Raw genomic sequence first — 15,090 nt, 5'->3', positions numbered from 1 at the left:
GATTCCACTGCTAGCCACTATCCATCTTTGTTTACAATGCTTGTGAATTAAGGCTATATCGAGGCAATACGCACAGTATGCCCATATGCTAATAAGAGACTGACCAGTTGCAGTCCTAAACATCAATGGGAAGATTCAAACAATACTAGGTGAATTTATGTGAATTTTTGTTTGCTTTCATTTACTACTTAACTGTACTCTTTTTAGTTTAGATATAAACTCATTGACAAACTGATTAGAATTTGTACTATTAGTAAATTTTCAATTATATACAATAAATTATTGTTCTTATTATTATTGCAACAGTTGGATTCTATTTTTAGTTTCAAAGTTTGGTATTTCGTGAATTGATTGCTCTTTTTTTCAAAAAAATTAAATTTCGCTCATTCATTATTGTTATTTACTGATCTAACAATTAATGATTTACTACAGTTAGTTACCAAGCGTAGTAACATAGATTGTTCTGTAAAAAATAAAATTTATCCTAGGTGGTTAAAGATTTCGGGCTGTATAGAAATCGTTTACTCTTTTCACAGAAAAAACTTGTTAATTATTAACTTAGAATTTCTAAACTAACAGTGGAATTCAGGACGCGCGTTACATCCTATTTAGGACTGATCAGTTGTATGTACCTGCATCTCAGAGTTGATGCTCACTCTAGGACTGCAATAAGAGACTAATATATGAGTTTTATCGGGATTTTGAGAACCACATGCAGAAGTAATCTCGACACAAAGTTTTTTTGACTAATTCAGGTGACAGTTGTATCCTTTAGGATTTTTTTCTAAGCCCTTCACTCTCATGAAGGAAAGGAAAAAAATATCACACTAGTTTGATTGTAATGCATAATATGAAAGAGCAAGATAGAGCTGTACTCTGACGGTTAAAACACCGTTTTCAAACAATATATGACGAGTTAAAATCCTATTTGGCTTTGATCAGCCAGGTAATAACACTAAACCTTACATTTAAAGCATCGCTCCATGCTGAGTCATACACCGTTACCTGGCAAATTATTTAAGTCACTGTTCATTTAAAGGAATGGACGAGTATAATCAACCAAATGTCATGCAAATTAGCACTATGTTAAAATGAACGTTTCTTACATTTTGGATAGTAGTAAGAATTATTCGTCCAAATATTTGAAAATCAGCTAAGCTAACTGATGATAAATTTATCTTTAATTAAAAAATTGTTTTTAATCTGTTATTTAAGTCTAGTACTGTGGTGTGGGCTATTTATATCCGCTATAAGTAGTATACAACGATGGTCAGGAATGGAATGTATTTCAGTAGAAGATCGAGAAGTAAAGAACGGAAACGGAAATCCATTGACATGAAAATGCAGGAACAATGAAATCTGAAACGATTGACTGATATTTCCAAAAGGAACTGTCAAGTTCGAGAAAATGGATTAATATTTCGCAAATATAGTATTTACTGCATGATTCTCAGATTTTACTAAGACGTTCTGTAATTTTGAGTTCAAATACATTCGCTTAGTCCCCACTACCATTCTTATTCACTACAGTATCATTTCATTGATTCATTACTGAGAGAGGAGATAAAATAAGTTTTGTTCCTTTATACTTCTATTCATCTTATCATTCAAATAACTATTCAGATTTATCCTGTACCCAACAACAAATGTAACATTTTTAAGCAAAGTATAGTTTACATAACATTCATTGTGTTTTAATTTGCCAAAAAGAAAACGATCCCCCATTTTAGAATGTACTGATTAATGTTATTGAGAAAAAAAAGGAATAATTTATGTTTGCTATAGAAACCTTTTGATGATAGACTGTTATTGATTAAAAAGCATTTGAAGACATAAAAAAGTGAAATAAAATATCGTTTTTAATTGTCCTAGATTTTATTCATTATAAAAACGAAAGATCGTCAAAAATGACGTAAATCCTTTAAATGTTATATGTGTGATAAAGTTGTTTGCTCAAAATATATTACCGAAATGAGTTATTGGCCAACAAGATTTATATTAACAGCTTAAAATATAAGCTCTTCCACTTATTTATTCTTATTAAATGAATGTCATTATAAAACTTAATTACTGACAGTTATTTCATTTGTTTAGTTGTTCATATAAATTTATTAGCTTTTTAACACGTTTATACATATAGGCGTTAACATGTGAAAAAAATAAATTCTTTGGCAAATAATCCAAGGCTTCTTATATATGTCATATGAATTTATAATGTAAAGAATGAATTACATTCTGATAACAGAATATACTAAGAAATCTTTATTTGATAACAAATAACATGTCAAAAGACTAATATTTGAACGAAGAATATTCTTTTAGATAAATTCTCTTCAGGTTCTACAATTATATATCCAAATTATTAATCCGAAAAAATGGTCAGGTTACAGGCAAAGTACATAGTTTAAAGCATATAAATTTGGGATTGTCAAACACCTACCATGGCTCAGTCCAATTGTCAGCGACTTCATGGATTGTGCCACGTTTTGGTCTGGCCGCCCCTACCTTTCTTCCAACCTACTCCTACACCATAAAACATTGCACGCCAAGGCAGTTGTTGGTTTGGCATACGTTAAACGTGTCCCAGCCATCTCAACTGATGAATCCCCACTACTTCATCATTCAATTTGCCATCCTTACCTAGTACCCGTTTCCTAACAGCTGCATTACTTACCCGGTGGTCCCAGGATATACGAGCAATGCTTCGAAGACACCTATGATCGAATGCTAGCAGCCAAGACGCAGAACAAATACACAAAAGCAAACAGGTGAATAAGGAGGAGTAGTTGAGCTGACAAGTAGAAATACGTAGAACAATCAGCAGCGACAACAGAAACGACTGAAACAGAAGGAAATATCAATCAACTAGATGACACAATCAAGAATCTAGTAGGGAAATTTGGTAAACCAGAAAGACCAGTCAATGACAAAGAAGGCAAGATAATCACTGAGATCCAGAAACAGAGGAACGGATGGGTAGAACACTTTGAAGGATTGTCGAATAGACCAGCTACACAGAAACCACTAACATCGAAGCAGCACACACAGACATTCCCATAAATCACACTCCAAAAACAACAACAACCGAAGAATTCAGCATTACCATCATACAGATCAAGTGTGGGATATCGGTGGGACCAGACAAGATAATAGTTGAACCACTGAAGTTATGCATAGAAGTAAATACAAACACGTTTCAGGTTCTCTTCAGAGAGATTTGAGAGGAACAAATGCAGACAGATTGGAAAAAATGATAACTCATTAAGATACCAATGAAAGGAGAACTGAGTAAGTGTGACAACTACATGGGTATCACACTACTGTCAGTACCATCATACGTTTTCAACGGAGTGTTGTTGGACCGGATGAAACATTCACTGGACGCATAACTTCATGTTCAACAGACCGGATTCCGTAAGGATCGATCATGCACAGACCACATCGTGACTAAACGGATCCTTGTTGAGCAATCGATTTAGTGAAACTCGGCACTATACATCAACGTCCTTGACTATGAGAGTGTATTGAACAGTGTGAATAAGAGAACACAATAGAATCTTCCTCGACACTGTGATATAGGTGAGGAGATCATCGACGTCATATACAATTCATTGGTTGGATTATACTGCAATGTCGTGCATGGAGGACCGCTCACAAATGCATTGCAAGTGAAGATCGGTGTTAGACAAGGCTGCCTCATTTCATTCTCTCTATTTCTTCTGATGGTCATCCGGATTATGGAAGCCTTTAAAAGTGAGTGGAAGCACATAATGCAATTGACAGCTTGCTCAATACGAGCATCAAGACATTTCTTTTTTACGGAGCTTTAACTTGGAAAACTACTATAACCATCATCAAAAGTTTACAGGTATTTATAAGAACTTGTCTACGCAGTCGGCGGTAGTTGGAAAGGAGAACCCAGAACAATGTTGGTGAGATCATCATGGTCAACGGTCTATAATCCACGAGAGTTAGCAGCGATAAGTAAGTTATACCATTAGCATTCATTTGAACGGATAAAGTAAATCCTCCGCTTTTTTCTTTACTAATATGTTATAATCATCCAAAAAAACTGTACATTTGACATTTCATTTCGAAATAAAGTATATGACAAATGTTAATTTTTATTCATATCTAACGTGCGATAGCAAAACATCCGACAAAATAAAAAATGATATTTTAGTGAAGCAATAGCTTCTGAATAATAAGAAATTGTTCACTTTATGTATATAAATTGATTCTACATTATTATATAATCAAATTGTGAAAAACTTATTATTGCATAATTAATAAAATATATTTTATTCGGTCATTATACTCGTATCTTACGACTAGAAGGTAATCGTATACAAGAAAAGTAATTGATTAACTATGTTATATATAAGATTCATTCTATAATACTTGCTATCATCATTCATAATAAATTGTATTGTGTGTGTGTGTGTGTTAAAAGAATTCACACACTTGATGAATATAAATTATAATATTGTTTCTTCTATTCAAAGATAAAGTCTTATCACAGTTAAACATTTTTACAAAATTTCATTTAAACAAAAAAAACCAAATGGCAAATTGAAAAGAATAAAGGATGGATGATAAATGATAGAGTAGTTTGTTTTGTTTTTTCTTGTTATTTATACTTTTGAAGTTGATTTAGACGAGTTAAAAAATCCACAATAAACTATACAACTACGTAATAATAAATAGAGAAATATACAAATAGAACATAAGAGTAAAATACTAACAAGTAAATAATCTGAATTTATTAAGTCTAGTTTATCTTTAAAATGTGTTGAATAACTTAAACTAAATGGGATGCCAGATGGTAAATACGTTGATCCTTTAACATGTATTAAACGATTTGTAAATGCGTTGAATATATCTTGATTTGAATTTCCGTCTTGATTATTATCATCTTCTATCAGCTTTGGAAGTGAACTAAAAGCCAGAAATATATTAGGGTGACAATAGTAAAATAGAAGTAAGTTCAACAAAATGTCAATCATGGACTAATCTTACCTAAAACACCTTTAAAAACATGAAAGCATTCGACTGCTGTTTAGTCTCATAGCAAGACAAAACGACTGTCCACCGATTTTAGGTTTTTAATGTTGGTTTAGCTAAAATCAGTTTATAACTCCGAAAATTCTACAATCTCCACGAACCCTCTATATTAAAATATCACTTATCGTTTTTATAAATTTTAATTAAATTCTAAGGGTGAAATTTTTCAGTTTAATGGGGGAATGCTTATAACTTTAGTTAAATATAAGATGATGTAGATGGCATTATATATATATATATCCTATGCAGATGATCAATTGCAAACAAGGTTATAATTATAAACTCATTGAACGTTTGTGAAATAATAAAAAAGCCAACTTCCGTATGAGATAGACCATAACGATAGTATTTACTGAAACCGTCAAACCTCCACACATAAATTGCCTAAGTCTGGGAACACAGTACTACCAAACGAATCTGCTTGGGCTGTAAATCATCTTCCTCAGTGAGAAACAAGTGGATGAATTTGAGTTATAATTGATGTTAATTTATAGGACGAACTGATATCACAATATAGAATTTAGACTATTTCCCTAATACTAAATATCGTACAGTAATAAAACGTCAATGTATAACTAAAGAATAAATTTCTCAAAAAATAAATATTGATATGCTTACGTGTATGATCTGACCAAAAAAACTTTCCATATAATAGGCATTGAGGCCGACAAATATCCATCTACATACCCTGTGGGGATGAAAAATGCTCTAAAATATAGACCCATCACAGCTGCAGCCACAGAGGTCATGTGTGATAGACAACCATCTGGAATAATATTCAGGTGAAACAGACTAGTCAATAATAACGAAGAAAGTAATAGGAATAACAAATAATAAATAATTGCAGGAACTAAGTGAAGGTCTCTATAAACACCTTTAAAACATCCGACCTCAACAATCGAAATAGGCTAAATGAAGATCATATTTGCCGTTCAGTAAGAAAGATTTTGGAGTCTTTTATCACTGAATACCTGATAAATTAACAGTCCCAGAGAAACTAAGAATTATGGTGAAGCGATTACATGGGTGACAGTGGTTCATCAACTATCGCATGACCTCGTATAAATATTTCCCTATACTAATTTGATGAAAACAAGATTCCCGTTTAAACTAGGTCGAAATAATTGAAACTAAAGTCAGTGTCTGATGAAAAAAGAAAAGCTAAATACTATTCTAGAATTATTTGCGGTTATTTTTTGCATAAATTTTATTACTTCAGTTTAATGCTAATTTTTAAAACAGATATTTAAATGAAAAATACATGTGCCTGACGGGTACCATGTTTTACAGGAATAATAATACTTGGAATAAAATATTTAGACTAAATAGTTGTTTTAACAGTAGATGAGTTATAAAATAATAAGATAATGGTCAGATGTACTTGTCGGATACACATTAATCCAGTAATGGCCAGTGAAGAGTGTTTTAATGATCTTTATTTTTCCTTGATAGGAAATAGTTATTCAGGTAGATCTAATGACCAATTATCGAAGTAGGCAATAACAATAGAAACTGGACTTATATCAATACCACAAATAATTGACTTAATCATGTGATCAGATCACCTTTTTTAAAAGTGCATGGTAAATACGATGCGCTTTGTTTAAAGTATGAGAAGAGAAGACATGCTGAATGTTACTTGGAAAGTTCTGAACTGAAATACATGTTTTTTTAATTCCAAGTACAGACTCTCTTCATTTTTAAAATTATTGAAGATACCCATTCAAAGCATTAGCTCTCTTAACATCATATGACTTATTTCAGGTGTACCATATAAATGTTTTAAATGTCACTGGTGTAACTGTATTTGGAAGTTCAGTGTAAGTACATTTCAGAAGTGTGAGCCAAAAATTAATATAATCCGTATACTAACTACTCTTGAAAATGCTTGTAGCTTTAAAGTATTTAGGGTTGATGTGGGATCATAATGAATTGTCCAAAATGAGAAAAGGTTCACCATACTTATAGTATGTTAGGCATATAACAAGCCAAAAAGACATCCAACTGAATGAGGAACGGTTCATTTGTTACCTTGTGATAGGGTAATTCAATTAACTATAAAGTAGACAGATATGAGACATAATTTGATAAAAGTAGCCTATACTTTAAATAACAGAAAACTCCTACTTCAACTGGTTCATGTCTAAACTTTGATTATGCTCTGATGCACGTAGACTGATCCAGTGAAAATTTAATGGGTGTTTGTTAGCTAGATACCTAAGGAAACATGAAAATAATCAACCTAGGACAGTTCAGTATGACTTTTATACATCTGTAATAACAACAAACATGTATGTTGGTTATTCAAATCAAAGGTTTAGGTAGGGCTAGTGGATACCAGCAACCTTACCAAATCGATTGATGACAGGTCCTAAACGTCACAGTAGACGAAAACGACGTAAAGATAAACTGATCAAAAATAAATACAAAGTTGGAGGCAGTCACATGTAGCGAAAGTGAAGGTGATGGAGAAGGTAGTGATAAAAAGTAGCATTAGATAGTTGTTTAAACTCGTCAAACGGATATAGGTTAAAGGATTAGCTATTACCGAGACTATTATAAGAAATACTTTACGGTGGTGGACCTTGAGACCAGGAGGATGGAAAGATGAGTGAAACAATGTGAAGAGCACTTTAACAGGAATTCGTCTAATTTCCAGTTTTCAATTTTTATAACAGGATGAGTGAAAGATCTACATACTTTTAGAGATCATAAATAACATGAAGCCAAAGACACTATTAAGGACCAGTTGATTTGTTACAGTGATATTTGTTCCGAATGGTTCAGAATTATCATCAAGATTGATAGAGATAGTAAATAGTACGTAGAAGCTAGAGTTCAGTTACAAATAACTGGTTTAAATAGATAATTGTCTCCGTCTATATGAAATAACGGAAATTCACGTAAGATAATCAAAGAGGAGTTAGATTGATTTATGTAGTTTCGAGGATATGAACAGTCATAATCATCCGTCATATGAATATGGAAGTCAAGCTGACAAAGTTAAGCAGTCTTTAAAACTCGTGATGGATACACAGATTACATAAGTAACCTTCGCCATCTTTTAGAGCATAGCCATACTGACGCTTGAGTGTGGTCATTTTGTTTTACTTGAAGACTGAAGCTGACACGTTCTATAAAAATCTTGGTCATTTAAAGGTACAAAAAGAAGTATGCGAAATTAATAAAAGTTCTTCACTTCGATACTATCGGTCAACCTAGGTGTACAAGGCAAAGCCTCAACCGGATTGGTTACACCAGCTGGCATTCACCAGAATTCCTCAGTTCTCTCACTATCAGTCAATTTTCATTGGCGTGTTTTTAAACGTGAAACTCTCAGATTCGGATTTTTTAAAAATAGTCTTCCTTTCTAGAAGTCTACTCTCTGGCATCAAATACCCAGATTATGTAGCTCGCGCTTCGGGCTACACTATAGTAATGCTTTGAATATGTTTATCTCTGTGCAAGTTCCAAACGCCCATTCAGGACTAATTGGTATCAATCATCAGTTCGGTCGTGAGCAGTAAAGTATTCGACTGTGTCAGTCACCTCAATAATAATAAGTACACAAAGTGACTTTTTGGGGAGCTCAAAATCAACACTGGAAAAATGTTGATCATACGATCGAATTAAAAGGTTCGGGGTATTGATACAATTTTTTCGAAAAATGAACTCAGCTGAAAAAGTAAGAGCAACGAAAATCAACGGTAAGGTTAGAGCCTACAAAATAAATGTCTGCTGACAAATACTATATGCTGAAAATACGAAAATTTATAACCTCACCCGCATGTCTGTGTTCAACAAGGGGATGGCGTTCGTGAAACATAATTTTGGTATTTTTATGTTTGCTTTTTCCATCTGTGGAACCTGAAGAAATAAAGCATCCGGAAGGCTGTTGCCACGACAAAACCCTGCTGAGAATCGAAAACTGGATGAAGTTTTCGTAGCCAATACTCCCGCAAACAAACACTGGAAGTAGAATTAAGCACAAAACATTCCTTATTAATTTATGACTTTGAAAGATTACGTATATACAGTATTTGAAGTTTCCAACCGTAACTTACTTAAACATGATATCTCAAGTGTAATCATCTATAGTTTTTCACTAAATTAGCAGTTACATACAACTTATTAAATACATCTACAAAAGATTTTATCAAACAAAGTATCCTAATATTCCGGACTATTCATACTGAAGCTATCAAAGGTAATTTACAAGAAAACGTTCTGCAGAAGTAGAAGATTTGATTAACGTGCAGTGATAGATCCACCTGATTTATTACCAGAAAATAGGCTTGTTCATCCAGGTGTTCTAGAAAACTCTGGTTACTACTACCCAGATGCGAAGATGAAGTTTAGAATAAAGGTTCATGTATTCGATGAGCGATTGCTATTTACTATGTAAATATGGTAGAACCATCGGATTAGTTATTTGGAAGTCGGGAAACATGCTATTAAGAAATGATAGTCAGTTAGTTAACGCGACCAAGAAATGCAATTGAATTATGTTCACACGTTAACTGTGTCCAACTATCGACCACTTTAGTATCAGATTTGAATGTGTTTCGTGGGTGAAGTGTCTGTGGGCAAAATGTGAACATCATCCTTGAATCTGTAAATTTTGTGGCTAACCTTAAGCGCTTTTTCTATATTATCTGGGGTAATAGAAGACTAAAACTTCGATTGAAGCAGTTTGAAAGTAACGTTAGTAATACAGATAATAAGACTTCATTTTCATAAAAAATCTTAACTACGCATGAATCATATCCCCTATATTTTCTTACTTTTCTACCTTCTTATCCTTACAATTTCTGTTCAACCTGTATGTTAAAACCATTTTTCCGAATCAACATCTAATTGATCCCATGTATCAGATGGATGAAAAATATGACGATAAGTGCAATCAATTAATTATGATTTTAAGTAATATAATATCTACACAGGTTAGTGACATATATAATAAATATATAGATGTTGAGTAGCAGATTCATACTCTTCTCCAACAACCTTTGTTTGAATAATTTTGTAATAACTTTGACACTGCACTATAGTGTGAATCAGCTGATGCATAAGTGGAAATAAAACCCGGTGCTACGTCTAAATGGCTAACAAGCCAAAACTATGTACATCCAAAACTTTATTTAGATTACCACTAGTACAAAGTACTTTCATAAAACTTAGTAAGCAGTATCTCGAATCCCTAAGACTGAAATTAGAAAAGTTCTCCTCTACATGTTGAAATGTTTACTTTCGCTTTCATTATGAACATTTCGGGGAGCCGTTCCAGAATATTATCTGCGTACACATAGTCAACTTGTTGCTAGTGTAAAGGATATGATTCCTATTTGATAGAAACTACGCTTACCCAAGATGACACCCATTTGGTGAACTCTTACAGTGATTACCTCTCTGACATAAACTAGAAAGTAAGCACTGATTTAGAAATGCCGAGAAGCAGAACAATTAGCTCTGGAAAAACCTGAGTAAAATAGGTTTAAAAAAACCATGATTAAAAAGCCATTTACAGAAAAACCTTTGAAAGAAATGTGTATATCAGCCATAATTAATGCCTTATGTTGAAAAATGTACGACATAAATATGCACTGGGAGACCCTTTTTTAATCTTATTTATTAATTTCAAGGCACGCTCTGAGTTTGAGAGCTACCGCGTCATTACCATGCTACACGATTTATTTTCGTAGAAGCTATAACGGACAACATTTCAGAAAAAAACACAGATTAGATGATAACGTCAGCATTTTACTATTCCTCAGAATAACACGATAAGGTGAAATTTTTAGGATTAACTGTTAAGATTGTAGAAATAATATAGTTTAGTTTTGCATGAAATCAGAGTCAAAAACGTACTTTCTTCAAGTAAAATATCTCGATTTCGAGGGGTTGTTTCCGAACTGAGAAACAAATTGACAAAATCTCTATACAAAATTGAACATAGTTTATTTTGTAAGGATCCCACGCTAGTCGAGAGATTTGATAGCATACCATCCAGGGAATCAGTACAATTAACCTGTTGATAAGATTATATAATGGGAAATTACTTGATGTGAAATTAAAATATATAGAACTTGATGAGCCAATTCATAACCACGGGAGTTAAAGTCCATGAGTTTTAAAATACATTCCATCGAAAGATGACAATCAAGAGTACCATAATTGTTGGTATTTAGTAATTGGATAATACATTCATCACTAGAAATATTTTGCGCGCTCGATATCGGTTCTGGATCCGATAAATAAGAATACATGGTGTTCTGACCCGGAAAATTCCATTTCAGTGCCAAAAGTCTACCCATTTTCGTGTAGTAGGAGTCTCTTGCTTTCTTAAAAAATTTCACACTTTTCCTAATGATCACGTTGATTCTCATAATTTGTGTCTTAAGTTTTCTCATCAATGGTAACAAGGCAATCTTAACCCTTTCATAGTTTTCATACAGGGAATCATCAGTAATGCTTTCAAGGGCTCCTGAAAGTTTTATAAAAAGGTTCATTACCTTTTAAAGGGATTAAGCCGAAGATACCATCAAAATTGAATTCACTGACATGCTGTTCGTAGTAATAAACAAGTTTATCCAACGACAACAACAGGCTTTCTAATTTTTCTGACATCGGATTGTACCCTGACACTAGAGTCACGATATTTAATGTGAAGATAAGTTTCCAGACAGTTTTGTCCATCTTTAGGACTGTGTATGTTTTCTAAGACTGCCCAATAAAGTTAAGGCGAACAAGTGAGTTTTTAAACTTCCAAAGTGCACTTCGACTGAGTCAACGAGTCATTGGGGGGCGATAAATCATAATTGCCAGACCACTCTTAATTAGTTGTCTGCTATTTACTTAGGTAAAAATAAATGATACTGGTGCATTAAAACAAATTAAATTATCTACAGTCACTTATTTTTCATGAAAAAGATAATTCGTCATTTAGTCTTTATTTGTCGTCAAAATTAGTGATACCATGCAATCCAATTTCTCATCAAATGTATTGATGAAAGCGGGATGACGATATCTTTTCTAACCTGAATTCAGGATCATGCATTGAAGACAATAGCACCAATACTTTGCCCTAACCTTTATCTAGTATGCTCCTAATCTTTTGCAGAACAGTGTGAGGAGGTCTAACTTGTCATGTTGCACCGTATGTGAAAAGTCTAGAAGTTCCAGAATTGCACAGATAGCTGTTATATTTACTCTTTTCACTGTATCTAAGTCATGTTTTAGACATGACATGTGCATTGTACTCAGTTTTCCAGTCGGGATCTTACTAGACCTTTGCACACGTGATGAAAATGTTCGTGTCAGGATTAGTGAATGTCCGCCTTGACAACTACAAGGTTTCAAGCCCTCTAACTTTAGTCAGACGGCAGCGAAAAATGGTCGTAAGATCTCGAGTTGCCATGACCACTAAATCATTTCGAGTCAAGATGAATAGTACCGATGCTTCCCCTGTGATACGTTCATTGATAACAATATGTTCATTATTCATGCAAGAATGCCTCACCGTACCAACAGACATGTATGGCCAGTGAAGTGTCACTGCCCTTGCCAAATCATCCATCATCCAGGACACTGAATATTTAGTGGTTTACCGATTATCGTTAAGGTAAAGACGACCAACGTGCGTCAATTAATTGCGCGTCATGGACTGACCTATGTGTTTGTAGTCACTCTCTGTTCCTTGTGCTTACTGTTGTATATACATTTCTTTAATAATGGTGTTTACATTCCACGGTCATCAAAAAGCAATAGTACTTGGGTACGATGAAAGGGTAGTCCATTCTGAGTACTGACCATGAGGTGTGGCTTCGACATTAGCTGGTCGGTCACGCCATTTTTGTTTGACTAAGGTATTTCACTAATCATTAAATATATCACCTTGGTCGGTGCTGTAAGGAAACTAATCACAACTTGATCCAGCTTGGCACAAAACTGAGGTTGGTTTGAAGACCACATAAGCCTCCATTCTCTACTGCTTATAGTCATATTTCCACTAATCGGAGTAATGGAAGATCGTCGAGCCGATGATGCCGTAGTCTGCTTTAGCATGTGAAGTGGCAAGTAACCCAGTCCAGACCATTTTCGCGCATTCATACGGCCCAGTTCACTCAGTACATCTTCATAATTGAAATTAAAATGGAATGGCTAAATTTTTTATTGCTTTCAGGCTTTGTTCTTCGTCAAGTGTAGGTTTGGGATGGGACGTTTTGCCAAAAAAATTTGCTATAACATCTGCTTTGCCCTACCCTCTCTCTTTCGTCCAAAATGTGTGTTGTTTACCGCTCTTTAACTTTCGGACGAAAGTGAAATATCTACCGGTTTAGGACACATTCTTATTGTTTTACTAGGTGAGACATGATTTTCACTGAGGACTTCGCTTCGATCACTCATGGCTATCCATGGATGTCTCCTATGTACACAACACTGAAGCCAATTTCGGTTCGCCGGATAAACAGACGAGAGCGGGGGCTTGAAATGAAGTCTTCAGTAGAAGTCATATCATTGCATGAGAATTTTTTCTGTTAGATAAACGGAAAGATGCCTGAAAATGTTTGATGGCGTACACATATTGAAACTTTAAAACCTACGAGCCACAAATTCATTGACCTAAATTCTGTCTTTCTTGGGTACTTCATCGCACCATACAAAGTTATTTCTGTATTTCATCCGACAAACACGCCTTGAAGTGACACTTATTCCAAACTGACTTGCAGGGTTCTGCTGCAGTTCTCAATGCCTGATGGCCTCTCATGCGCATCAACACGGTTTATAGAGAATGTCACCAAACATAATGATTCTATATCTGCTTGACAGGGAGGTATCCGTATTTTCCATTGTCAGGGATACGGTACACTCCAACTAGTCCTATGTCTTATTTTTAACAACTCAACCGACGCTTCACGATCCAACTACCTCTATTTCATGTGCCACTGCATCGACAGATTATAGTGATCAAGTACTTTTCGAAAAAAAAGCTTACCCCGTCGTTCATATGGCTTAGAATCTCGGTCCCAAAACGTCCGAGGCCATCATTAGCATTTCTCTTCATTTTTAATCTCCCTAGTCAGAACACTATGTTTTTATTAACTGAACCTATTGACAATGGGCTACAACGTTCGTTGCTTAGCAATGCGACTACACACAGGGAGTGCGTAAGAGATTTCCTGTCTTTATTTTCTTACATTTCTTTTAAAATATGCATTTCATTTAACAACATCCATTTGTTTCTCACTGTATACAATTCTTCTTTCATTACCCTATGTATTTACATATATCAGCATATTTTTCAAACCGTTTGCACTTATTATGCTCTCATACTGTCTACACATTCTGCAACTGAATAACCTTTTGATGTCTGCAAGTTATTTAGCAACTGTGCTACCTTTGTTCTACTTACTAATTTTTTCTTGTAACTGAATCGTCAGCAAATTCCTTCGAACAGGAACTAGTTGATGCGGTAATCACATGTGCCTTAGTGCAACACGTGAAGGAAGCAACTAGGTGCGACCCGGGCTCTGCATCATCCTTACTAGATATTATATTGACTCACTATGAGGATGATGTTGCAAACCTGGATTACATGCCACTCCTGGGCAAAAGTGATCATGCAGTTTTAACCTTTGATTTCCATATAACTGTCGGTCACGAGTACGCCTCAGCTCAATCCAGACCTAACGTCTGGAAAGCAAACATACCAGACATCATGCATTCAGCATCACCAGTAGATTGGACAATATACCCAGAGTCATCAATCGAAATGTCTTGGGGCTTATTCCGGAATTTATACTTAAAAGTTACCGCCCCCACATCCCTTGGACTACATCTAAGGGGCCGAGAACTCCCCACCGTGGTTCAGTAGGGCGGTTCGCGTCCTTCTCCGTAAAAGAAGGAAAATAGGGGATAGATTTACGTTACTGGGGACTGACGAGGCAAAATCTCAGTATCAAAAAGCTCGGAATACCTGTGCCTCGACCCTCTGTAAGTCCAGAAAGCTGTACGAAGAGAAAATCG

At 34.6% G+C, this 15,090-nt stretch overlaps 1 protein-coding gene across 1 annotated transcript; it reads right to left on the bottom strand.

Moving 5' to 3' along the window:
• Window positions 1–4,179: 4,179 nt before the first annotated feature.
• Smp_060570 (putative sarg904) lies at window positions 4,180–11,760 on the bottom strand (the record flags this gene model as incomplete). Its single annotated transcript, XM_018794230.1, has 6 exons — window positions 4,180–4,938; window positions 5,683–5,830; window positions 8,848–9,033; window positions 10,933–11,092; window positions 11,124–11,548; window positions 11,577–11,760. The coding sequence occupies 6 exons, from the start codon at window positions 11,758–11,760 to the stop codon at window positions 4,635–4,637; spliced, it is 1,407 nt and encodes a 468-aa protein (XP_018648664.1). The 3' UTR covers window positions 4,180–4,634.
• Between the last annotated feature and the right edge of the window lie 3,330 nt (window positions 11,761–15,090).

Source organism: Schistosoma mansoni, chromosome 1 (genome assembly GCF_000237925.1).
Source record: "Schistosoma mansoni strain Puerto Rico chromosome 1, complete genome".
NCBI lineage: Eukaryota > Metazoa > Platyhelminthes > Trematoda > Strigeidida > Schistosomatidae > Schistosoma > Schistosoma mansoni.
This window is presented reverse-complemented; position numbering and strand designations above follow the sequence as displayed.